The sequence below is a fragment of the Physella acuta genome, unplaced genomic scaffold, assembly GCF_028476545.2.
Source record: "Physella acuta isolate Inbredline_101_S28 unplaced genomic scaffold, ASM2847654v3 ptg002582l, whole genome shotgun sequence".
NCBI classification, from domain to species: Eukaryota; Metazoa; Mollusca; class Gastropoda; family Physidae; genus Physella; species Physella acuta.
This window is the reverse complement of record NW_026734040.1, coordinates 15253-40475: the sequence shown is the minus strand read 5'-3', so window position 1 is coordinate 40475 and position 25223 is coordinate 15253. Positions and strand designations below refer to the sequence as shown.

At 33.2% G+C, this 25223-nt stretch overlaps 1 protein-coding gene across 5 annotated transcripts; it reads right to left on the bottom strand.

The window, feature by feature from the left end:
- Window positions 1-1806: 1806 nt before the first annotated feature.
- On the bottom strand, window positions 1807-25222 carry LOC131933622 (MAGUK p55 subfamily member 7). 5 transcript variants are annotated; one of them, XM_059290311.1, is made up of 8 exons: window positions 24922-25101; window positions 20476-20612; window positions 11033-11156; window positions 10830-10948; window positions 6135-6209; window positions 2313-2393; window positions 2036-2167; window positions 1807-1945 (listed from the first exon to the last, which is right to left on the bottom strand). In XM_059290311.1, exons 3-8 carry the CDS (start codon window positions 11076-11078, stop codon window positions 1922-1924), a joined length of 477 nt encoding a protein of 158 aa, XP_059146294.1. In that variant the 5' UTR covers window positions 11079-11156; window positions 20476-20612; window positions 24922-25101; the 3' UTR covers window positions 1807-1921. The 5 variants fall into 5 exon arrangements, with proteins under 5 accessions (XP_059146294.1, XP_059146292.1, XP_059146289.1 ...); XM_059290309.1 differs by lacking the exon at window positions 24922-25101 and adding an exon at window positions 25116-25222 and having other exon boundaries at window positions 1814-2167; XM_059290306.1 differs by having other exon boundaries at window positions 1814-2167.
- Between the last annotated feature and the right edge of the window lies 1 nt (window position 25223).

The window sequence follows — 25223 nt, the reverse complement described above, 5'->3', positions numbered from 1 at the left end:
AAATTTTGAAGTCTATACTGTTTTGATACATCAGGCCTAGTTCGCTGTATTGTAAACTTTATTTTCCTAATTATTCGGCACGTGATTACATTTTCTAAAGTGATTTGGTATGAATTACATAACTGTCAAAAGTGATTTAATATCTTAGCAAAGGAAAAAAAAACTACAAACATTGGTTTAATACATGGGAGAGATAAAAATCTGTTATTATAGTGGAAAGTTTGACATTAGCTTATAAACTCCAAAACATTTGTGTTATTATGTGTACATCACATTATATAGGCCTTTATATATACATATATATATATATATATATATATATATATATATATATATATATATGTATGTATGTATATATATAATGGAAAGGCCCCCGCGCGGATGGTTGGCCCTAGGCCCCGCGTATTCCTAACGCCGGCTCTGGACATTTGAGATGGTATTCTTGGTCAAAAACAAAATTTTCTATGAATTTTTTAATTGTTTGATTTTTTTCTCTTTTGTTAATCTCTGAAAATAAAAATTACCAAAATGCATTTTTGTAATTTTCAATTATTTTCTCTTACTTTAGAAAGATTAATTTTAGATGACAAAAAAAAATGGGGATAGATATACATACTTTGGAGAAACTTTAACAATTTCTGCACCTCTATTATTTTAGAAAATATTGGTTCTTAAAAGTTGCACTTTTTGAAAGTCAGTTTTTACTCATTTTGCTTTTTTAAAAATTGCCTAACTTTTTATTTTGTTGAAATATTTTCATCATTTTTGTGTCACGGAGATTAGAGTAAAATATTTTGTCAGGAAACTCACTACAGATGTCTACAATCAATAGCTAATTTCAGTTTGGACTACCTACTTAAAGGGAGGAAAAAAACCAACCTCCTTGAACAGGTTTATTTTAAAAGTCTATGTGGAAAAGTAGGGACAGCGAGGAAAACATTAAGAAAATAAAATATCAAAGAACAGTGAAGAGCAAAGAAGTGATAAAAAATTAGAGAAAGTAACAACATTATACAGTAACAATTAGGTTCCATTATGTTCAGTGAATGGGACAGTGTGGCCTAAGTGGTAGAGCACTTTGCTGCTAACCCGAAAGTCTCAAGCCCAAGTCAGATGAGTGTCCCTGTGTCCACCCAGCTCTGATGGGTAGCTAACTCATGTTAGGGAAAGTAAAGGTGGCTGGGCAAAGTACTGACCATACCTTCCCTTCATATGCAGAGGCCAAGAACCATACAAACTCTACTTTATCTGCCCAATGGATCGCTAGGACTAAAGAGGATTCTTTACTTTATATATTGGTTGAAGTTTAAGTTACGTTAGTTTAGGAGATAAAGAGTAACGTTAAGATTGTAAAGAGGGAATTAAAGTGATTGAAAGAGCTTAGCATTAACAGTGAGTAAGTGAACTAAGCGAAGCTCCTTTACCCTACACTGGGCTCACACCACCACAGGCATCTTACATAAGCTCAAGTTAGCTGATATTCAAGGTAAACACATTTTATAAAACCAATTAATTTCTTTGCATCATCCTTTATTATGTTATTAAACAATATTTGTCTTTTATCAATATAATTATTTAAAAACATGTAACATGAAAAACTAAGGTAGCATTTTGGGGTCTGGAATGGGTTAATGGCATTTCTGTTAGTTTCCATGGCAAAAGTTGCTTTGAGATATGAACAATTTGACATACAAGCAATGTTATGTCACAAATTAAAGTCATATCATGGTGTATCACTGTATATGTATGTTTTTTTTAAATTTATTAATGTATTTACCCCCCCCCCCCCCCCCCCCCCCATTAAAACGCTGTTTTATAAGCATACAGTTGAGAGTTAACAACCAAAAGGAGAATCTCAATGAGTTAAACCTTTTTTGTCAATTATATATTTTTAAAATTCTAATAAAAACTCCTCAATACTTCAAATGGAGTTGGGTGCAAATGTCTGGGAAAGAAAAAAATTGGAGCAAGGCAACTTTTAAACTGACTTTACAGCCATTCATTTTTCAAAAAATAAATCCTTAATTATACTTACTAGTGGTTCGTTGTTTTTTATAAGCCTTACAATTTTAATGATTGTTTCATCTTCTCCAGTGCCACAAGGAATAGGATCTATTCTTGGTTCATAATCTTCACAGGCTATTTTGTCATGGCTAAACAAAAGAGCCTGTGGAAAAACAAATGTGAACTATTGCTATTATAAATATTTATACAACAGAATAATTAAAAAATATACAACTCCTGTAACTATGTATGTTTAATTACAAAATGAACATAGAATAGACTTCTAACTATTCTATTATTTCACAAACCTGCATGTGTGGTTTAGACAAGATCCCTAATAGCTCGCGGACATTGGGGTCCTCTATTCTGTATCTTATTTCACAGTAAACCTTAAAACAAAACAAAATATTTTTTTAAACTTTGGTATTATTCTGTAAAGGTATTGGCTTAAATATGTATCATGTATTGTGTGAAAACATTTTATATAACAGTGAAATAGAGTATACAGGTGAGAAATAAAGCACGTCTGTTATTTATTTTTTATATGGCTTTATAGCCTCACTAATGATAGTTATGTTTTTCATTATGTAAGTGGTTAAATTCAGCCATTTACTCTCTTTGCTATTTATGCTCATCTTTTTGGGTCAATTAAATTTACTTTCTCATTAATGCTACATTTTATTCCTGAACATAGTTGACATGAAATGGTACTTGATAACTTATTACTTTTGCTTAAGTTTTGTGAAGGCTTTTCACTTTCACCACACTTTACTCACTTTCACAAGCCATTTAAAATAAAACCTGCTTGGGTTTGTTACTTTCTCCTAATTAGAATGTTGTTGAAATGAGTTAGACAAGTCTTATTTTATAGCTGCAATGCATGATCAATTGCAACTTTATTGGAATGCTTCTGTTCCATTAACCAATGGGTCTGGTTCCTCTTATCTAAAATTTTACTCATATAACAAAGTAAAATATCGCTCCTTCTACTGCTTGTATCTCCAAAAAATCTTGTATGAGAGGGTAATCTATGTTGAGGTACCACAGTATTCCTGAACTATGATGCCATTTAAATGTTAATACTACATTAAGAGCAACTGTAATGGTGTTGTAAGAAAAAAATCCTAATTGTCTAATTATCAATCCAAAAGTTATTTCTAACCTAATGATCAAAATGGTACATGAAGTAGAGTTTTTTGTGTCTGTGATTTTTAGACTAAAACAAATGGAACACTTTACAAATTCAAAAATCTCAAAGATGTAACAAGCATTTCTTTAAAAATTATACATGAAATAATAAAAGCAATCTAAAAGCTTAATTATCAGACCATAGTAAACATGAATATATCTAGTGGGAGCCTCCAGTCAACATAAGAATTAAAAAAAAATAATAAAAAATACCACTGTTCCATTCAAACTGCTGTAGTCAATATAACAAAATGCTATATCAGTGCATACTAGCTCTTAATGTCATATAAGAGTATGTGCATGCTATTATTGTCTAAAAAAAGCAGCTGATGAATTTTTATTTTGAGTACCATTATTTGTAATATAAATAATCTTTTTTTTAATGCATTTAAAAACAAGTTTTTATAAAGATTTTTATGCTTCTTTCTCTTTAAATCACTAAATTAATGTGTAATTAAACTGTAAAATAAACATTCTTGCATTCTATTAACTGAATTTATCTAGAAAAATTTAAACAAATTGCTTTATAAAAAATGGTTCAAAATGGAATTACACCACCCAAAAAAGTTTGTAAAAAGAAGATGAAGCAAGAAAAGTATCAACAACATTTAGAAAAATGTATAATAGTACTCAGTTGCCACATTCTAGGAAGAAAAGCTGATGCCTTATTTTAAAAATGATTTCATCATTGCGTTACCAATCATGCATTTTTAGACACATAACTTTTTTATTCTTTAACTGGGTTTGTCCACACAACCACACAGATGCCCCAAAAGTCTTGAGTATATGTTAGTCACCCCTTGGCAGCCGCCCATGTGTCAGGACATCATCGACACTCTGGGGAGAAACAGGTTACACTACTGCAGTACCACCCCTATTTGGTTTAATCATCAAAGGTTGTGTGCCACTGTACTGTATGATTCTCTTTAAAAAGAATGTATGCACGATAGTCCTCATGGGGGAACCAGAGTGCTGCAGGCCACCCTACGACTTGATTTGATTTAGTGAACAGTTATAGTAGCCAACAGTATCCATAGTGTATCACACTCTTTACCTTGAACCTTGTCTGTGTAGGTCTTGGAGTTGGAGACATGTCTCTGTTCCATATAAGAAAACTGCCTTGACATTGAATTTAGAATCTTAATTTTTGTTGTGTTGGAGATGGCAGAATTTTTCCACAAGGGTCCTAGATATGTAAAAGCATAGCAGCTCTATTAATTTTAGCACGCATGTCCTCCTGTGTGCCTCCTGATTGGCTGATCTTGCTGCCAAGGTAGACAAATCCCTACACATCATTTACACATCTTACTATTGTTACTGGGGCCTATTAGTTCTCTTTACTTCTATATTCTTTTTATTTATCTTATGACATACTCGGTGTGAGGTGGCTCCTAATTCATCAACTTTGGCTTGCATTTCTTGCAGCTGGTGTAAGAGTAGGGCATGATCATCCGCAAACTCTAGATCCTCCAGTTTTGCCATGAGTGTCCTCTGTATACCTTTTCCAAAACGGGCATAGGCTGTGTGCATCACCAAATTGAAAAACACCAAAAAGAAATGGGGTGACATTAGACATCCGTGTCTAACATCTGTGTTATACCCCTCCATTTTCCACACTGAGATAAGTCACCACTCTTTGACATCTTCAAAAGGAGGCCCTTCTTCCTGTCAGTTGGGATCTGGTCCATGCTCCAGATTAAGTTAAGTAATTTATGAATTTATTTATTATGGGATGTCCGATTAAATTTAGTGGATGTATTTATAGTATAGTGCACTCTTTAAAATGAACATAGGCACCATAGTGCTCAGAGCGGAGCCAGGGGCTCCAAATCACACCTTGCCAGAGCAACAGAGGCATTCCTGTTCCATTTAATGAATGATTATAGTAGCCCATTGCATCCATAGTATATCACACTTTTTAAAACAAACATAGGTGCCATTGTGCTCATGGGGGTGCTAAATCGCACCCAACTGGAGCACTGTGGCTCCAAAATATTTTTCCACGAAGAAACCTTCCCAGGAGTATTCTTAACAACTTTCCAAAGTTTCATGCTGATCAGATGAAAGATGTAGTAATACATTAGGGACAACAACAAAAATCAAACAAACTTTCATTTTTTTATATAGATAGATTTTCAGTGCATTTAAAGGCTTATTATTATAAAGGTATTTATATTTGTTTTATTTTACACTTTTAAGTAATTTGTTCTAAGTGAAGTTGACAGAGCATTGACTTAGACTTAACATAGTTGTGTTAGAACTCTTGCTAAAATCCCTCTCTAAAAGACAGTTATCTCCTCTTTCTTAGTTTTAAGATCGGACTCTCAAGCAAAAAAAAAATCACTCAGGCATGAAAAACTTGCACTGATGTTAACACCCCAATCAAGTAATTACTTGAGATTTGATACTTAATTTTTAAAAATAAAATTCTAATGACTAATTAGGTTAAAACTTAGATATCCTTAAAGGGTCATTGAAGAAGGAATCTGGAAAGTTTGATTGAAAATGCTGCATTAGCATTGGGTGAGTAACAAGATTTACTAAAACCCACAAACAAATATTGTAAACTAAATAAAATGGGAGGGAGAGCACAGAAATTGTAATGAAAATAAAGGCTTGTTAAAATATGGCTATGACTAAAGTTTTAATAAAAGAACACTATTTAAACTTTGCACAACCAAAAAGGACACTCACTAGTAAAGAAAACACAAAATAACAAGAACAGGTATAAAAAAACAATTAATAAAAAGCAGGGTTAAGCATATACAATACATAAAGGAAACACTGATGCGAAGCACCTATCTTAAAATATGACAAAATGTTTAGTGACACCCAAGGGACAACACCAGACATGACTCAGCGTTAGAAAATGTGACTTTCATTGCCAAGGTAACAGAAAACAGTATAATAACTTTTAACTTAACACAACAATAACAGCTTACATCTGCTGCCTGAGAAACTGCAAAATCTGCAGCTGGTCTTTTGCTGCCTTGATGAGCTCTAAACTGGCGATAAATCTTTGAAAATATAAATATAATAATACATTTTAATAGCAATAAAATTTCTACTATTTAAGTATGATCAATGTTAGACAAAGTACTACCTATTTAAAAATTAAAGTAATGATTTTTTTCATTTGAAAATATGCCATAACAATTTTAAAAATTAATATTGCTAATCACAATTTAATTTCTGGCTGCATTTTTTATTAATTTTAAAATTTAATACTTAAAAATATTTAACATAGTCACATAGTTGTAATACATTTTAAGTTAAACATTATAGATATGTTGACACATTAAAAAGTAACCTTAAGTGGTGACAATGACTGATCTTGTTTGTAACTGCAAATAACTGTGCTATTAGGAATTGTAAACTGAACTTAGATCATTTTTTTTTCAATCTACATTCATCAATACATTTAAAGTTCTTTATTCTTAATTATGAGTACTGTTGTTCAGGTCTAGTTTTTTTTTTATTTGGACCATTTAGCATGTAGGTCAAGATCTGATGACAATGTAATGTGACATCAATTTTAACTTAATTGAATGATTCATTTTTAAAGAATTAATTAAATTTCTATATAAAGTACTATTTTTCTGAACTATTATACACACATTGTTAGTGCTCATTTGGTGTGCAATAGTGTTTAGTCATGCAATTTAACAAAAACGTTAAAGTATTGAAAGTTTTTTTTAATAAAATGTTTTAAAAAGAAACTTTTATACAATCTTCCACTAAAAAGTAGAAAATGAATGATTTCTTTAAATATGCAATAATGAACCACTATTTAAATAACTAAAAAGAAAAATGTGGGTCACTGTAGATCTATTAAATACCTTTACTAAAATTTTATAGGGACTCATGCTTTTCTTTTATTTATTTAAATAGTGGTTCATATTATACATTTAAGGATAATAATCTATTTTCTATTTTTGCGCATTATTACATAAAAGCTTGTAATTAAAATTTTTGAATTGACTTGTTTTGTTTTAAAGAGACAGCTTACCTAGCATTGCTGGGATCTAGTTTATCACAGAGTGACGCAACATTTTATAAGGGTTTTATCAACATCTTATTAATCATGTATTTTTAGACATGTGACCTTGTTTCTAAAAATGAAGTTATTTTAATGTAAACATTGCACAGGTTGGGCACAGGTTTATCCACACTACCACTCTGATGTTCCAGGGCATGCAGTAGGAAAGCCTTATGTGTACATTAATAACCTTTCACATTAGTGAGAAACAGCTCAGAAAACCACCCAGATGTCAGGGCGCTCTCTGGGACCAATGGTTGCACTACTGCAAAGCACCAGGTGTGTCCCCTGGCTCTGTTTAGTCTCTGAATGTAGTGTCATACTGTGTCCCTTTGTATAGTGCTCTTTAAGAGAAATGTAGGTGCCATAGTGCTCAAGGGGTAACCCGAGGTGCTCCATGTTACCCGACCAACTGTCGTGTGTGCTAAATTTCAAGCCGTTTCTACTGATTTGTAACATAGCTTAAAAAAGACTTATACAACCGTTATCTTCAACTTGAAACAAGAAATTATTAGAAACCATGTCAAGATTCTACACTCTTTCCAAAATTTTCCATAAACATTCAGGATATTTAGAGTTTAAAATTTCTACATCTTTTAAATTGCATATATGAATGTTTTTAAGTAATTTAATGTCACAATTAGCTGGGTATCACTGTTATTAATAAGCAAAGTGCTAAGCAGAATAACACATAAGGTTAAAAATAGTTTTGGTCATTTAACATAAACAGGAGCAGGCATGATTTTGTAAAGAACATTCCAGTAGAGATATTGCAACAATAAGAATTATCACAGAGTATAGCTTTGAGTAGAACTTCTCACCACATGTACTTTTGGTTGATAATCTAGACACTTATGAAACACTTATCCAACAATTAAACCACAACACAGATTGCCAAATGATGCGTAACATGATCAGATGCTGTTCAAGAACCGACTGGAGTGGAACAGGGGTTTTTGCTCTCACCACTGATATTTTTTACTCATGGTTGACACTGGACACTGACACAACGTAAAGACTTGTACTTTGCAAATGAACCCTGCATCCTCCACAAAGACAACAACAAATGCAGAACAAAACAAATATACTGGTTGAAAACAGATCTCAATATTAAAATCAATACATAAAAAATAATGGCCATAAACAACAACTGAACAAATAAAATAAAGATGAATTAAATCTAGAAGAAATTTCAAATGAGACAGTTTACTTAATTTGAAAGTTTAGTCTTAAATGAAGGTGGTAGTGATTAAAAGAGTCAGGTTAAAATCAGCAAGGCATGAAATAAAACAAGTGTGGAATTCTAAAGTATTGTCAAGAAACACCAAGCTGAGAATATGACACAAGCAATATTGTAGTTCCTTTAACTGTATGGTTCAAATTAAATAAATAAAATGTCTAGAGGAAGGGGGGGGGGGGGGGGGAGAGAAACAATGTAATAGAGTTTAAAAATGAGATGGGAGGGGCTACATTTTCATGAATTTAAAAAGAATAAAAAACAAAACTGAGTATATTATTGAAGTGTCGTCTTGGCCTATGCCCAATGTTCCCTCTAAGGACCAAGAGTGTGTGTGCAAAAAATATGTTGTGTGCGTGGTGCTAAAAATGACTTGGGCAAGTTAATATATATTTTTAGTCTTGCAATTAAGCATAACAATGAAGGCATGCATTTTGATAAATTAATAGTATAATGTGTGTGACTAATGAGACGTATGCAACTAAATGGAGATATGAATACCATCAAAATAAAATAAAAACTAATAAAAACTTTCAGAGTTATACTTAGACAACAAGTAATATGGTCGACTTACTATGTTAAAGTAAGACAGTCATATGGTAATAATGCTAAAACCATAACGGTAATACAAATACAATAGTTTAACATATGCAACATTTAATAAAGCTGACTTGAAAACAAATATTAGCTAACCTTTCAGGGGCATTTATTGCAATTTCTCTCGTCTAACCTTGCCTTTCTTCCACACCTTACATGCTTTGTTTAAATCCACACCCTCTCCAACATTCAGATATAATTTAATTCGCATTAGATTCTCCAAATGTGTGGCTTCAAGTCTATTTCGTGTTTGTACTTTTATTTTGTTAATAAGGCTAAAACCTTGTTCGTAATCAGCATTGCATGCTTGGAAGGTACAGTAATGTCACTTAACTTTGCCAGTGAGCTAAATTGTTCTTTGTTTTGACAAATCTTGCATATTCAGACATATAATTTACAGAAACAGATTTGAGTTTTTCACTTAATTGAAATTTGAAGTCGTTGTATTGGGTGGTAATTAACTGATCACTTGTTGTACGTAACCCGTCTTTGTACTTTACGCACAATTCTTTGATATCTTAGACGCCAAACTCAAATGCACATTTTTTTAAAGCTTGTAGAATAAAAAAGATGACCAAAACTGCATTACATCTCCTTGAAACCTAACATTTAAATGGTCGCAGACTGATGGTATGTACTGTGTGGTTTGCCTTGTGTCGATTCTTTCGTTTTTTTGGCTATAATGTTCAGTGTAGTGTTGTGTTATGGCAGTCTCTAGAGCTAAGGCATCACTGACAACGGTAAACTCAGTTATTCCACTAAAAACGGTTTTGTAGAATACAGAATTGACTGGACGAAATTTAAAATAAAGGATTACCATTTTGTGTATTGTTATGCCAATACTTTCTTCAACTATAAGCGTGTGGAATGATGCTGCTCGAAGTTCTGTCAGTATGTTCTTTACAACAACCTCGTTGATTACTTGAACAAACTCAAAGGCGTATTTCTTACTTCGCCAACTGTCTGGTATAGAAACATACTTCCCCATGTGGTTATGCATCGACAGCATCGAGGCTTTCATCCTTATGGTAAGAAGAACATTATCCGTTAGGATTCAAACTTGATCCTCGTTTCACCGCTGGCGCTCGTTTTGCTCAATTAGTTTTCGTCGCTCAGTGTAAGTTTCAACCAGCAGACGTTTCAGGTCAGTTCCATGTGAGCTGTTGTACGAAATCGCAACATTTTCTACGTAAACACGAGACAATAAATGACGTTTACAGTAGTCAAGCGTCCATGATTCCCAGAGCTTTCCTGTGACCAATTCGATGTTTTTGTTGGTTTTGTTACAAGTACTAGAAGCACGATTTAAAAAACTTGCAGGGTCAGCTTCAAGTCACAATACAATTCAGGTATTAGATGTCAGCTACGGTCAGTTTTTGGGTAAACCATTAAATCAAGCAATGGGAGTGTCACACAGCCCCGCTCAGGTGAGAGTTAAGTCATAAACTAGACCTGTGCTATGACAACCGAGGTCATCCGCTCCCCCAGTCAATGATACCCCTGGTTTCTGTATGCCCCAAAACACAAAGACTGTTTAACAAAACAGGTACTAAAAATGTCGCTTAATTCAAGCCACTGGCCACAATTTTTCTAGTGAATTAGGCTTGCCCGACGTTCTGATAATCTGCGCGCGACATCAGAAAATGACTGCGCTGCATATTTGAAAGTACTGCGCGGCCGCGCAGCTTAGAGGGAACACTGCCTATGCCTACTGGGGAGATAAAAGAAATAATAGAAAAAGAAGAATAGAAATTTTATAATTACCCTGAGTATAATATGAAGATTTCTGTTGCGTAGAAATCTTCTTAAATAATGAATTTCAGGCTCTTTATTGGGAAGTCTTGACTCAAGAGTAGGAAGTGCTACAAGCAGCTTCTGGGCATCTAGAATGAATAAATATATTTTTATCATTACGTATGATGTTGGATTCACGTTTATCTCAATTAAAATTGTAGTTTTAATTTTACCTGTGTCAATTTTGACATGAGGAAATAGTGGCAAGTTGACTGGCATGGTCTCTTGACTTGTTTTCCTCTTTTGGTCATATAAATTTTTTCCATGCTCACAAATGTCACAAAAATCTCATTCCATCTATTAAAATAACAAGTGACATAAATTTATCTCATTTTATAGGCAAGAAACTAAGTTCAGTGTTTGCAATCTGTTTTGCCTCAAGTTCTTATAAGTAACATCAAAATTAATATGTAAAATATAAAAGTATCAATGGAACAAAAAGATAAATAAAGAGATTTAGGTCCTAATGAATAATGCAAAACATAAAACATAAGATTAACCCTTTGAGCCCGACAAGCCAGAAAACCAGCTTCAAAATTAGGCATATTTGTCCAAAAAGCCAGTTTTGCTGCCCGATGATCTAGCATCATAGTCCTAGGGGCTGGTATACTGTCTTATTAAATATATATATTTAATAAACATGTCTTTTTAATGCAGGATGATTCTAAAAATAGATTTTGGGGAAAGTTGAAAGTGAAAGTGTTTGCATTTCGTAAAATACATTGCCAACACACTCAACAAATATCTGTTATTTTATATTATTTTACTATTCGGTTATAATTATTATTATAATAACAATAAATAGGTAAGTTACTCTAGTTTTGTCATCATGTTTAGTAAATATATAAAACAATTATCGATACATTAATATTTTATTAGTGCAAACTTTTGTTGTACAAATAATTTTTTTTCTAAGCAATGCTGCTGAAACAAAAAACTGGGTCACAGCCACTGACTGTGTTCCTTTTATATACATTGTTACACTTTACCCATTTAAGGAAGCTACTATCTGTCTGTATAGTCGTCCCTGTACTTGTGTCGCCTGTGTGGTCGAATAATGGTCCTTGTTGTGTTTATGAGGCTAGCGGTCAGACCCATTCGGGGTTCAAAGGTCATGCCAGCCCGCATCTTCCGTGCACAAAGTTGTGATAGTGCTCTGCCATGAAAGCTTTATTCTGTAGAGCTGATTGGCAGAATCGGTTACACGTCTGACTTGATGCATGGAGGGCGAGGCGATTTGGTGCCGTGTGGAATGGTAGGTTTGGATCCCATTGGGTTCTGACTGTTCTGCCTTTACTTGGACTATATTCTGTACCTTTGTCTACCCTTGGCGTTGAAATATCACTTTCTGTTTACATTGCTATTTCATATACATTATTATGTTCATACATTGTAAAAAAAAATAAAGAATTTCGAATCTTGCTGAATTGTTGTTTGATCCTGAGCCTGGATACCAAATTTGGCTTGATTACCTCAAAAGTTATAGGCAAAGTTAGAAGCAGTCAAAACTAGTCATTTAAATTTTCTGAACCTTAAACTATAAGGAGAGGAAACTAGTTACTGATCTATACACCAACTTAAAGGCCTTTATCTCCAAACATCTTGTTTTTGGAACAAGTACAGGCCTTTCAGCAGTGCAGGTCTTAATATGGCTGCTGGAGGTCATTCACTTGCAAGCAAATGACCTCCTCAGGGACAAGTTCAAAGAAGGATGGTTGGGTTTTTTTAGAAGTTTTTGCTTGAAGACTTTTCTAATGTGAAAACATTTGCTACAAGATACTTTTCAATTTTCGGAAATCTGTGAAGAACAATTTGAAAACAAATTGGACATCTAGTGCCCTCGAACTGCAATAGTTAATCTGGCCCTTGGACTGATAAGTTTGGAGACCCCTGATGTAAACTAAAATAAAAAAAAAAGAGCACTTCTTAAATCTTATAGTCTTCCCCTAAAAATGCTAAATCTATTGTTTATAAAAAAAACAGACTGGTCTGCAGTATATGCATAAATTCAAAAACAATGTGATAGCATATTCAATTATACTGTAAATTAATTTAGGTTAAACCCAAAAATTGAAATCAGTGAGTTAGGACAATTTTGAATGTTTAGGAAGTTGTAAATAGCATACAAAATTAAGAAAAACCACAAAAATCTCTAAAATTTCATATTATATCTAAAATTTTACTAAAAAATTGCAGTATTAGGGTCTAATTTTTTAAACTAATTTTTTAAATGTGAGACTTAAAATCTGCCTTAAAAATCTGGGGTAGACATAGCAAATTATTTTGTAAAATAAAAAGTTTTAATACTACAGAATACTTCAGAATTGTAATCTTTTGAAGCAGTGTTTAGTAAGCATAAGTACAAAATTTTAATAAAATATTTTAAGTAGTTTTTGAAATAAATATTCCGAACCAGTACTATTTAGATAAAAAGTGACATTTTGACAAAAATGAGAAATTGTGAAAATATGCAATTATTGAGAATAACGAGAAATAATGAAAATTATACAAATAAAATAATATTTTAAGCCTCCCAGTTATAAAAGTTGCATCTGGGACCTCTTACTTAGCAGATATAACAACTTTTTAAGCTGTTTTTACTTTCTCATATACAGAGATTAAAGTAATCTTGCACAAAAATCACATGAAACTTTGACAGTGTTCACCATTTTACACATCAGTACTTCATCCTATATAGAGTATAGGGGACTTATTTTAATTGGGCAAAAAAATTATAAAACTAAGATCTATAAAAAAAATACAGCGTTCTATGCGTAATTGAGTCAAAAAAACTGGGTTTCACAATTCTGTCAGTGTGTGTGTATGTCTGTGAACACAATAACTTGAGTACCATTACAGCTAGGTTGTTGAAATTTCATATATAAGTATTATATCAAATTTGTAGTTCTGTGTTAACTTTTCAGCGATTTCTGGTAACCAGAAGTGGAACTTACTCTACTTTCAATTTTTCAAAAGCCTATACCTTGAGAACTGTTCAAGATATATGAATCAAATTTCATCTATAAATAAAAGATTTAATTCTCTGCCTACTATCAAATTTTGAGTAATTTCCATTGACCAGAAGTAGTAATTTAGGCTATTTCCGATTTCTCAAAACACGAATATGAATTTATTAAGTACTAATATTCCGCACTATTATACAGATATTGTTTGCTGTTCACTTGGTGCGCAATTTCTATGAGGTTCTATTCTATTTTAAAAAGTTTAAGTAATTAAAAAGGGATTAAAATCATGTCTATATCCCAGGTTGCCATCTCATGTATAAGAATATTCAAGTAAATTTAGGGGAGATCACTCCTGGTTTATTTATTTTTAGGTTGCTTAATTATGCAAAATTTGGGGATTTAAGTCATTAAAAAAAATGACAATAAATATTACCAACATTTAATCAAGTAAAATAATTTTACAAAACTACATAGAACTGAATGTCATTGAAAATTTGAAATTTCTGATTTTAATGAGTATTTAAGGGAGTTTAACCTGCCCATAACAATAATGCTGCCCATTAAAGATCTAACTTAAAATAACATTCTTAAGGTTAAAACTTCACGTAGAAATTGTTTATAAGATAATGCATCACTTTTTTCTCTACTTCTCTCTAATGATTTCAAAGTTTTTGGTAAACAGTAACAGCTATTCTTTCATTACAAAGTTCATCATACAATATTTGTAGAAAAAGTCACACAAAGTTATTTAGAAAAGTAGGTGGGTTAAAAACTAAATGTTTTTATTACATAGAATATTTGCATGCAGTAGCATAGGCAGACAAGGACCCCCAACATGACTATTGTTTTATATTAAGTTACTGACTTGTGTGGCTATCATTTAGGGCTTAAAACACTAAACTGGAAATTTACTAGCTCTTTTGAGAAACAGAACGATAGGCGGAGACAAAACACTTAACATCTAGAAAATTCATTAAAAATGCAAAATACTTAAGTCCCACAATTCAGAATGAAGTGTTATATTAATTGTTCAAAGGGTTGTTGCAAAATTACTTCTGTCAAATTATTTTCTGTCTTAGCCAATAAAACTAGTTATATAGCTTGTATGGAGCAATTTTTATCACCTGTTTGCTACTGTGATAAGCGACATAAAGAAAATAAAGGAAGATTTCCTACAGCCTTAAAGTGTAACTGATCTAACAGGTAAAGGACATGCAAATGTTTTAATGGACATTCTAGCAAATTTACACATAGATGGTAATTTTATCATTGGTCAAGGATATGATTGAGCAGCAGCTATGAAAGGTCAATTACATGGGGCACAACAATATAAATCTAGCTCTTTATGATACTTGTGAACTACCAGCTGAGAAACTGTATGGGAATCCTTAATAGCTCATGCAATGTTTTTAACACACCAAAATGACAACTTTTGCTTGCAAATTTAATAGAGATATTAACACCTTAAGCATCTTAAATGATTGTGTGCTATACAACATGGAATTAACGTTATGAGTCTATTGATATTTTGCACACATTCAAAAAGCAACTTTTGATGCTTTGGAAAATTTGTCATCCTTGCATGATACAACAACAACAGTGGCTCAACTTTTAGGATCAAATAGGAGTCTTGAGTTTCAAGTTTCTCTTAGAGTTATCAATAAAACTTACAGTCAGCAGAATACTCCAAACAGAAAATTTTAATCTTTCTGCAGCTCTAAAATTGAAAGAAGGTTCAAGTAACCTACGGATATTTGTGTGGAGTTTGACATAGATATACTTTTTCCACATCTAGCTGGAAAACAAATTTAACGCTGCAACATGTTGGCAAATACTCCTGAAGAATATTATGGTTGTGTTTATTCCTTTTCTGTTATATGTCAAATAGGGGACAGATCTCTAAAGCGTAAATCTGTGTTGGGAAGTTTTATGGGCCTTTTGCCCAATCACTAATGTTTTACTTAAGAACAGAAAAAGAATGCCACAACACTTATGCAAAAATATGAACGTTTGATTAACAGTTTGACATAGATATACTTTTTCCACATCTAGCTGGAAAACAAATTTAACGCTGCAACATGTTGGCAAATACTGCTGAAGAATATTATGGTTGTATTTATTCCTTTTCTGTTATATGTCAAATAGGGGACAGATCTCTAAAGCGTAAATCTGTGTTGGGAAGTTTTATGGGCCTTTTGCCCAATCACTAATGTTTTACTTAAGAACAGAAAAAGAATGCCACAACACTTATGCAAAAATATGAACGTTCGATTAACAGCAGTGTAATCTATGAAGGCATTGGGGAACTGAAACTGTGGTGGTGCCACATTATTTTTAGTGGAAATGTACCGCAAAATGCTCATCGAGCTTTTTTAATGTGCAAAGTAAAAATATTTCCAACAGTACACAAACAACGGCAAATATTTGTAACATGACCTGTAACAACTGTTGTCAGCAGGTGCTCTTTTTCCACAGCTAAAAACGTACTTGCGAAACATTACTTGTGAAGATAGACTAAATGGTTTGGTATTATTAAATATTCACCATAATTTTAGAGGGTGAAATTCTTGATGAATTAGCCAAGAGTCAAGAAGACTTGAACTGCGATTGTAGCTGAGTAATTTTAAATGTACTTATCTGTTTGTTGTGTTTTAGTATGCATATTGCGTTTTCTGAGTTTGTTACATATAATTATACAATTTGAAGATGATAAATTTTTTTTTGTTGACAATGTTTACATGTTTTAAGATAATAGCTTATATTAAAATACTGGGTTTCCTTGTCAGTCGAAGGCGCCAATGAGCTTCTATTGACACCAGCCAACAATACTTTACATACACATGTTGAAATTGAGAGAATCTTTAGAATCATACAAAGAACTAGTTGCATCATTTCAAAAAACAAAACTGGCTATTGAAATTGTACACTGTGCGTTAATACAATTGGTTTCTATTTTAAGTGTTAAACGATTTATCTACCCACCATTACAGGGTGAAAATCCTTTCCATTTACTTTGGTGAAGAAGCGCCCCCACCTTTTTCTTATTTTACTTTTACACAATATACCTTTAATAGAATTGGTTTCTTTTCTAAGTGTTGTAAGAGCTATCTACTCACTAATTCAATATACGGTAATACAATAGTACATTACACTCTAATACTATTAGTTTCTTTTATGATTGGTAAAGTTTATTAACTAACCAATCCTTCCAATTTTAGTCGTTGAAAAAACCCTAGCTACGCCTTTGCTAAACCCATCTAGTGAAAGGTTTTGTTAGGGAGGACCTAAAGAGTGTTGTAAGGAAGGAATTGGTGAAGAGTACTGTATAAGACAAGCTAGTGATAAGTGTTGTAATGGAAGACTTTTGATGGAGTGTTTTAAGTGATGACCTAGTGAAGAGTGTTAATAATAGTGAGAACCTGGTGAAGAGTATTATCTATCTATATATATAAAAAGCAATGTATGTGTGTGTGTGTGTGTGTGTCTGTGTGTCTTTTATGCATTACCACACCTCTTATCACATCGCCGTGAAACTTTGGGAAGTTGTTGAGAATATTCATGGGGAGGTTTCTGCGAAAAAAAAAATTTCAAATTCGCAGGGGAGGCGCCCCGGTAGGGTGCGATTAGTTTTTCTCTATATACGGTATATAAAAATAAAAGTCTATTTTGATTTCACACTGTTTATCCGATAGGCATGAAACTTTGAGGAGTTGATTAGAATACTCTAGGGAAGGGTTCTGTACAAAAATCATTTTTAATTTCGCAAGGGCGGCGCCACGGGAGGGTGCGTTTTTCTTCTATATACTGTATATAAAAATAATAAAAGTGAATTGCAGTGACACCGTTCACACGATCGCCATGAAACTTTAGGAAGTTGTTGAGAATATTCATGGGGAGATTTCTGCGAAAAAAAATATTTCAAATTCGCAGGGGTGGTGCCTCACAGGGCGCGATTTGTTTTTTTCTATATACGGTATATAAAAATAAAAGTCGATTTTGGTTTGGCATCGTTCATCCGATAGCCATGTGACTTCGGGGAGTTCATTATAAAACTCTAGGGAAGGGTTCTGTAAACAATCATTTTTAATTTCGCAAGGGCGGCGCCACGGGAGGGTGCGATTTTTCTCTATATACGGTTTATAAAAATAAGTCGATTTTGGTGTGACACCGTTATCCGATAGCCATGACACTTTGGGGGAATTGATTAGAACAATTCAGGGAAGGGTTCTGTAAAAAAAATCCTTTTTTTAATTTCCTAAGGGCGGCGCCACGGGCGGCTGCGATTTTTCTCTATATACGGTTTATAAAATTTCGGTTTCACACTGTTCATCCGTGTACCATAAAACTTTGGGGAGATGATTAGATCACTCAATGGTAGGGTTCTGCAAGTAAATGTTGTTTAATATTGCAAGGGCGGCGCCCGGGGGGGGGGGGGGGGGGGGAGCGATTTTTTTCTCTATACACGGTATATAAAAAATAAAACTCGGATGTGGTTCATCCGAGTGCCATGAAACTTTAAGAAGTAGATGAAAATACTCCCGAGAATATTTCTGCGAAAAAATAACAACTAAAGTTTGTTATGGGCGGCGCCATGTAGGGTACAATTTTCGTTTATACACGGTTTGGCGCCCAAAGTTTTAGAGCGACTATGTTGGCACTTGACAACCGTTAATCGAGCGTCCTGCATAGCGAGTAAGGGGTACTACTATATTCAGTGGTAAAACTACAACAGGCTTCTAAAAATAACTTTGTAACGCGAGGAAATCCTTCTGTACAGTTTTGTCACCTTGCGAAAGGTGAAAAAATAACTTTTTGATTATGAGGAACCTACTGTAGAGTTTCGTCACTTTGCGATTGATGCAATAAGCATCTATTATTAGACAATCCAGTCAGAAATTGAGATCGAGCATCTAATAATAGACCATTTGTAACGCTAGCATATTGTTCGGTCACACTGATATTTAAAATACTTCAAATAATTTTTTTACGTGTTAAAGAAAAAAATCCTGTTCATTTGTGTCACTTTAGTTTTAAGGAGCCAGGGGTCGTACGCCGCGCCTATGCAGTAGTGTAATCGGGGGGTGGGGGCCCTGAGAGCACCCCTCTACGTCCCTCACACATGGGTGGTCACCAAAGAGTGTTCTACCTCATTATTTCGGTGAGTGATTAATGTACACGTAAGGTTTTCATGCGGTAGTGTAGGAAAACCCGTGTCCCGATAATTATTATCCAAGCGCAAGCATTGCTTACATTTAAATAACACAATTTTAGAAAAGAAGGACACGCGGTTAAGAACATATGATTGGTAATGCATTGGTGATATCCTTCTAATATATTTCATCAGACTTTTTTCTATCCCCGCGGTAACACGCGGGGGGGGGGGGGGGGGGCGGGTACGCTAGTTTTTTATAAAGAAGAACATGGTATGATATACTAAAGAGTGTTTCAAGAGAAGACAGAGAAAAGTATTTGGGACAATCTAAAGTGCCTAAATCTAGATTTCAAGCACCAGAAATAATAGACTGTTTGTTCCAGTAATTATATCTCAATAATCATTCATTGTTTAACGTGAAATTTTTTGCCATTATACACATAATATTTATGGAAAAAGTGGAAATAAAAAATTTCTGAGTTGGTTTGCAACCGAAATACCAAATAATGGGTTTCGGTATTAGCTTTGGGGCCAGATTTTTGTTAAACTTTTTTACATGCAAACTTCCACATCCTAACTTTCCTCTGAAAATCCCTCTTTGTAGTAATTTTTACTCAAAACTTTGCTGGTGTCTGGATAAATTTCGGTTTCCGTTTTTTAATTCATATTCAGTTGAAATATTATTTCCAGCAAAAAAATTTGTTTAAATTAAAATTTCTGGATCAAATTAAAAATGCCGGTTCTGAAAAAAGTTACGTTTAAGTTTCAGATTTTTAGTTAAATTTTCAGCTCTGGATAATGTTCTGTTTCCAGTAAAACTTTCATTTCCAAATAAAATTCAATTTCTGGTTTCATTTTTTTAGCTGGCTCAATGGCTGTTCCAGATAGAGCTCCATTTTTGGTTTAATTTAATTTTCAGTAAAATTTTGGTTTCAAAAAGATTTCGAGTTCCAATTCAGAGGTTTAGGTTTAGATTTAGGTTGATGAGTAGATATTGGTTTTGGTTCAGAGAAAAGAAAGTAACTTGATTCTTTGTCAGAATTCATTATTTAGACCAATACTATTATTTTGTATTATAAAATATATTTTTAAAACAAGTATAGATTTTTTTTAAAATATATGATTACCTTTAGTTTATATACTTATGTTTCAGGTAGAGGTGAGTGTTAAGGCTTCTGTTGATGTTTATGTTCATGTTGTGTTAGGGGTTGTGGTTGTTGTGGTTGGTTAGGGTAAGGTTAAGAGTTAGGTTTAAATTTATAAATATTTTCTCAAAATCTTTGAATATAGACATTTAATTGGATTCTTCATATATGTATTTCCAAACAGCTGGCAGTGCCCAGTATTTGCTGCTTAATAAACACACAAGAAACAGTCTTTTATAGAATAGTTTTCACAAAGGCAGCGACAACTAGTTTTAGATAATGAGAGACAAACTATAACTGTAAGGTAAGATATTTTAACTTAATTTACAATTGTAAAAAAACATGATAAATACCTAATTGTGCTGCATTTTAAACCACTTTTAAGTTTCATACACATTAACTTTCTACCCCAGCTTCTGAGCCTCATTAGCAGTCTGTACAGAATTCCACTTTTCTTTTTTCCTTAAGTAACCATCATTTATATAAAAATCTGTTGAAAATAGAAGCTAAATACATTACAATCTTAAATGTCTTAATTGTATAAAAAGTTGCTAATATATATATATATATATATATATATATATATATATGCTTATATATATATATATATATTTATAAATATTACATGGGCCTCTATATATATATATTTATATAGAGATAAATACATTTATATATATACATGATTACAAAACATATCTCTATATACATATATTTATAAATATACATATACTTTCTACACACACATGTATATATACATATATATAATTTACATTTACATATATATATATATATATATATATATATATATATATATATATATATATATATATATATATATATATATATATATATATATATATATATATATATGTATATATATATACACACATGTATATATATATACACACACATGTATATATATATACATATATATGTATATATATTTATTTATATATATGTGATCATGTATATATATATATATTTGTATATCTACACAAACGTTTATATATATATATATATCTATATATATAAATAAATATATATGGATCTATCTCTATATATAAATGAAATTATGTTTGTGGGTGTGTGGGTTTATTTGTATTATAGGCATTACTACACCTTTGATCCTATTGCCATGAAACTTTTGGAATTTGAGGATACTCCTGGGGAGGTTTCTACACACACCAAAAATTATTAATTTCTCAAGGGCAGCATCACAGCAGAGTGCCATTCAATTTTTCTATAAGTACTACGTTTATAAAAGTCAGATGTGATTTGACACTGTTCATCCGAGTGCCATGATACTTTGGGAATAATGAGGGTGGCAACCCTGGAGGGTGCGAATTTTCTAAATATATGATTTGGCGCCCAGAGTTCTAGAGCGGCTATCTTAGCACTTGGTATTAATTGATTGGCTGTCCTACAAACCGGGTATGAGGTACTACTTGATTCAACGTTAAAACCGCACCAGGCACATCCTGTTGATGGCTCCTAGGTTCAGTTTAAAAAAAGGCTATACACTAAAGAAACAATGGGCAACAACAATCATTGACTATATCAAATCAGGCGCTGCTCCAGCATGTGACGATTTGGTACCCCAGGCTCCCCAGTGAGCACTATGGCACATGCGTTTGGTTTAAAGAGTGCAATAGGCTATGGATAAAATGGGTTGCTATAGTTTCTCACTAAATAGAATCAGGCGTGTCCTGCAGCACTCTGGCAGGGTGCTATTTGGCACCCAGGGCTTTCCCATTAGCGTTATGGTGCCCATGTTCATTTTAAACTGCAATAGACTATGGAGAAAATGGGGTATTATAGTCGTTCCCTACATCCAGGCAGTTGCGATTTGGCGCTTCAGGCTATCGTGTGAGCACTACGGTACATGTGTTTCTTTTAAAGAGCACTCTATAATATTGATAGGTGGCACACAACATTTGATGACTAAAACATGCCAAGGGGGGGGGGGGGGGATATGCTGCCCAACTGCTGTAGTGTAGCTGGGAGAGCCCCCTCTACGTCCCTGACACCTGGGCAATAGCCTTTGACTGGAATATGAAGACACCCACCAATGAGTTAACGAACAAATATCAATGAAATTAGTAGATCATCAAGGTGATTTTTATCAGGTGACAGCACTAATTTTCTATCACACATTTAACAGGGTGGGCATATGGGTCTCCAAAGAGCAGTTTGTAACTACATAAATTTATTTATTACAGAATAGAGCAGATGCCTAGTTGAATAGTAAGAGCATAATTGTATTTAAAATCTCAAATAATTTCCTTGGAAAGATGGATCTGCTGACATGCAAGTGACCTGTTTACTTCCCACTAGAAAGGAAATATCAGAGTGATGCTAAGATAGGGCTTTAGTTTATTTACCTCCTCAGGTTGGCAATGATATTAATAACCAAATGCCAGTAGAAAATAGGTCTCTTATTTAATACAATGTGACAATGAACTTGAAGCTGACACCTTAACTAATAGTTACACTTGCAATTAGTTGGTCAGTGAAGATCTGTGGGTAATGATCCATATACTCCCAAAAAAATATTTAAACTAATCTCCGAAAAAGGTGCCACTCTCTAACCCTAACCCTCCCCCTCATGGTCACAAAGTTCTGACCCCCACCAGTGAAGTCTGATGGCATTTATGGATGACTAATGTAATCAATGGGCTACTGATAATTTTATGGGCATTATTGGACAGAATGGTGTATCGGTAGAGAGCTGGACTGCTAACCCATAAGTCTCAAGTTCAAATCCAGGTTCAAGTCAGTAGACCTTCCCTGAGTCCACCCAACTCTGATGTGTACCTAACTCACATTAGGGAAAGTAAAGGCGGATGGGCATAGTGCTGACCACACTATCTCTTTCTGTGCCGAGGTCACAGAAACAAGTGAACTCTACTTCACTAGCCTTATAGACCTTCAGGTTTGAAAAGGGAACTTTACTTTTTTTTTACTTAACTTATTGGTATTCTAGCAGTTCTTTATACTTGATTGGCATGTCTTAAAAGCATTGGTAGCAATTGGATGTATCATATAATAGGTTCACCACAAAATACATGTTAAATCCTGTAATTAGCCTTAATATTTGGGACTAGCAAATTGTATAGGCCTAATCTATTTTATAATATTGTGTACCCCTAAGAAGCATAATAATAATATAATATAATTAGGCCAGTAGCATATCCAGAGGGAGTTAGGTATCAATCAGAGCTCAGTGGATTCAAGTACATCCTATAAACTTAAAACCGGGAATCAAACTCCAGACTTTTGGGTTAGCAGTCAAAAGTTCTATCATCTGATCATGCCATCCCCGACTCACTATTTTTTTCATTATGAGCTTTCTATGTCATTTGCTTTGCAGAATTTTTTTTTTTAAAGACCTAAGAAAGACATCTGACACATGCTGAAAGGAGTCATTTTATGTCCTTTTATGTTTTTAAACATCTTCCTCCATATCTCTCATACAATTATGTGTCTTCCCATCTTTTTTACTCCCTGCCTTTTTTGTTTGTTCGCCCATAGATTTAAAGCTTTTTATAATGTAGGGCTATAGCTTATTTTGTATCATTAATTAAAATATAATTGATTTAACAATATGAGAATCATTAGGGTAAAAAAGCATAAGAATAATGAAATTTGCAATTACTTTAAAGAAAAAAAAAACAATGTATGTTTGCACCTGTATCACAGTATACATACATACACACATATATATATATATATATATATATATATATATATATATATATATATATAGGCCTATATATATATATATATATATATATATATATATATATATATATATATATATATATATTCAGTGAGAGAAGATGGCACCTTCTAGTGCACTCTTGTGCATACCATACTGCAAAACACAAAAACCTGCATACACCACTGGTTTAGACCTATAAAGGCTTATGACATGTAACTAAAGTATAGGCCTATAAAAACAAAAATTTCATATAGATCTAGGTCTATAGTAATTAACTCATAATAAACATGCTATTGTTACAATAAGTCTATAAGATCTCAACATTTTATTACATTTTTATAATAGGCCAAATTAAATGCTTGATTAATAAATAACCCACTAATACTTTTAAATTTAATTAGGCCTAATAGATTTATTTATTGATAACATTAGAATTAGCAAAATTAAGCATTAAAAATAAAATAGTTGACTTAATATGCTAAAAATCTATTCTATTATTTTTATTTAGGCTTTCCATTTGAAATCATCCCAGGTGGCGTTAGTCTACTTCGGTCACTTACTTAGATCAACAATAATCTAGATCTAGAATCTAGTAGTAGTACAATACCTAGAGACTAGTAGTCTACTAAGCTAGAACATTACTAGATCCCAAATCTAGATAGACTAGTCCTAGTTCGAGGTGTCAAATAAAACACTGTTAGACCTTTGAAAACAATAGTCTAATATAATCAAAAAGGGATTTTCCCCCTCGACATCTCCATTAGACTAGTCATTAGTGAGACTAAGTTTAGTTACTCAAAGAGAGCAAACATGAACTACACTATTGCAGTATTAATTAATAACGACTTGCAATAAAAGATGTGCAATAAACGAGTAGACTAGATCTATATCTAGGTCTAACTCTAATTCTAAATCGTGATCTCTTCTTAATATTGCCAAGACTCGTTGGTCTAGCTTTAAAAAAAAACAAACAAGAAACGGATTGCAGCCTAGATCTAGATATACATTCTAGATCTACATCCTAAAGGCAAAGGCCAATAATTAAAAAGTGGTTAGCCTAATGAAATATATAAGTTACAAAAGTTTATGTAGAAGAAAGCACCAGCAATCTTCCATCATTTGACGCGACACAGAATCTACACACTCAACATCACACAGACGTCGCTATCGATTAGGCCTAGCGTGGCTAGCATGCAAGCAGTCTCCACAAGCCTCGTGGCCAGAGCGAGCATTGCTCTCATCCAGTGTTTAACAATGAGGAGAAATGTGTACCCATCAAGTATCCTAGGCGACCATCAAATTCTGCAAGCGAAAATTGGGAAAGGGGTTAGTGGGGCAAAAGAGAAACCCAAGTAGCCACGTTTATCGATTAAGTCGTGG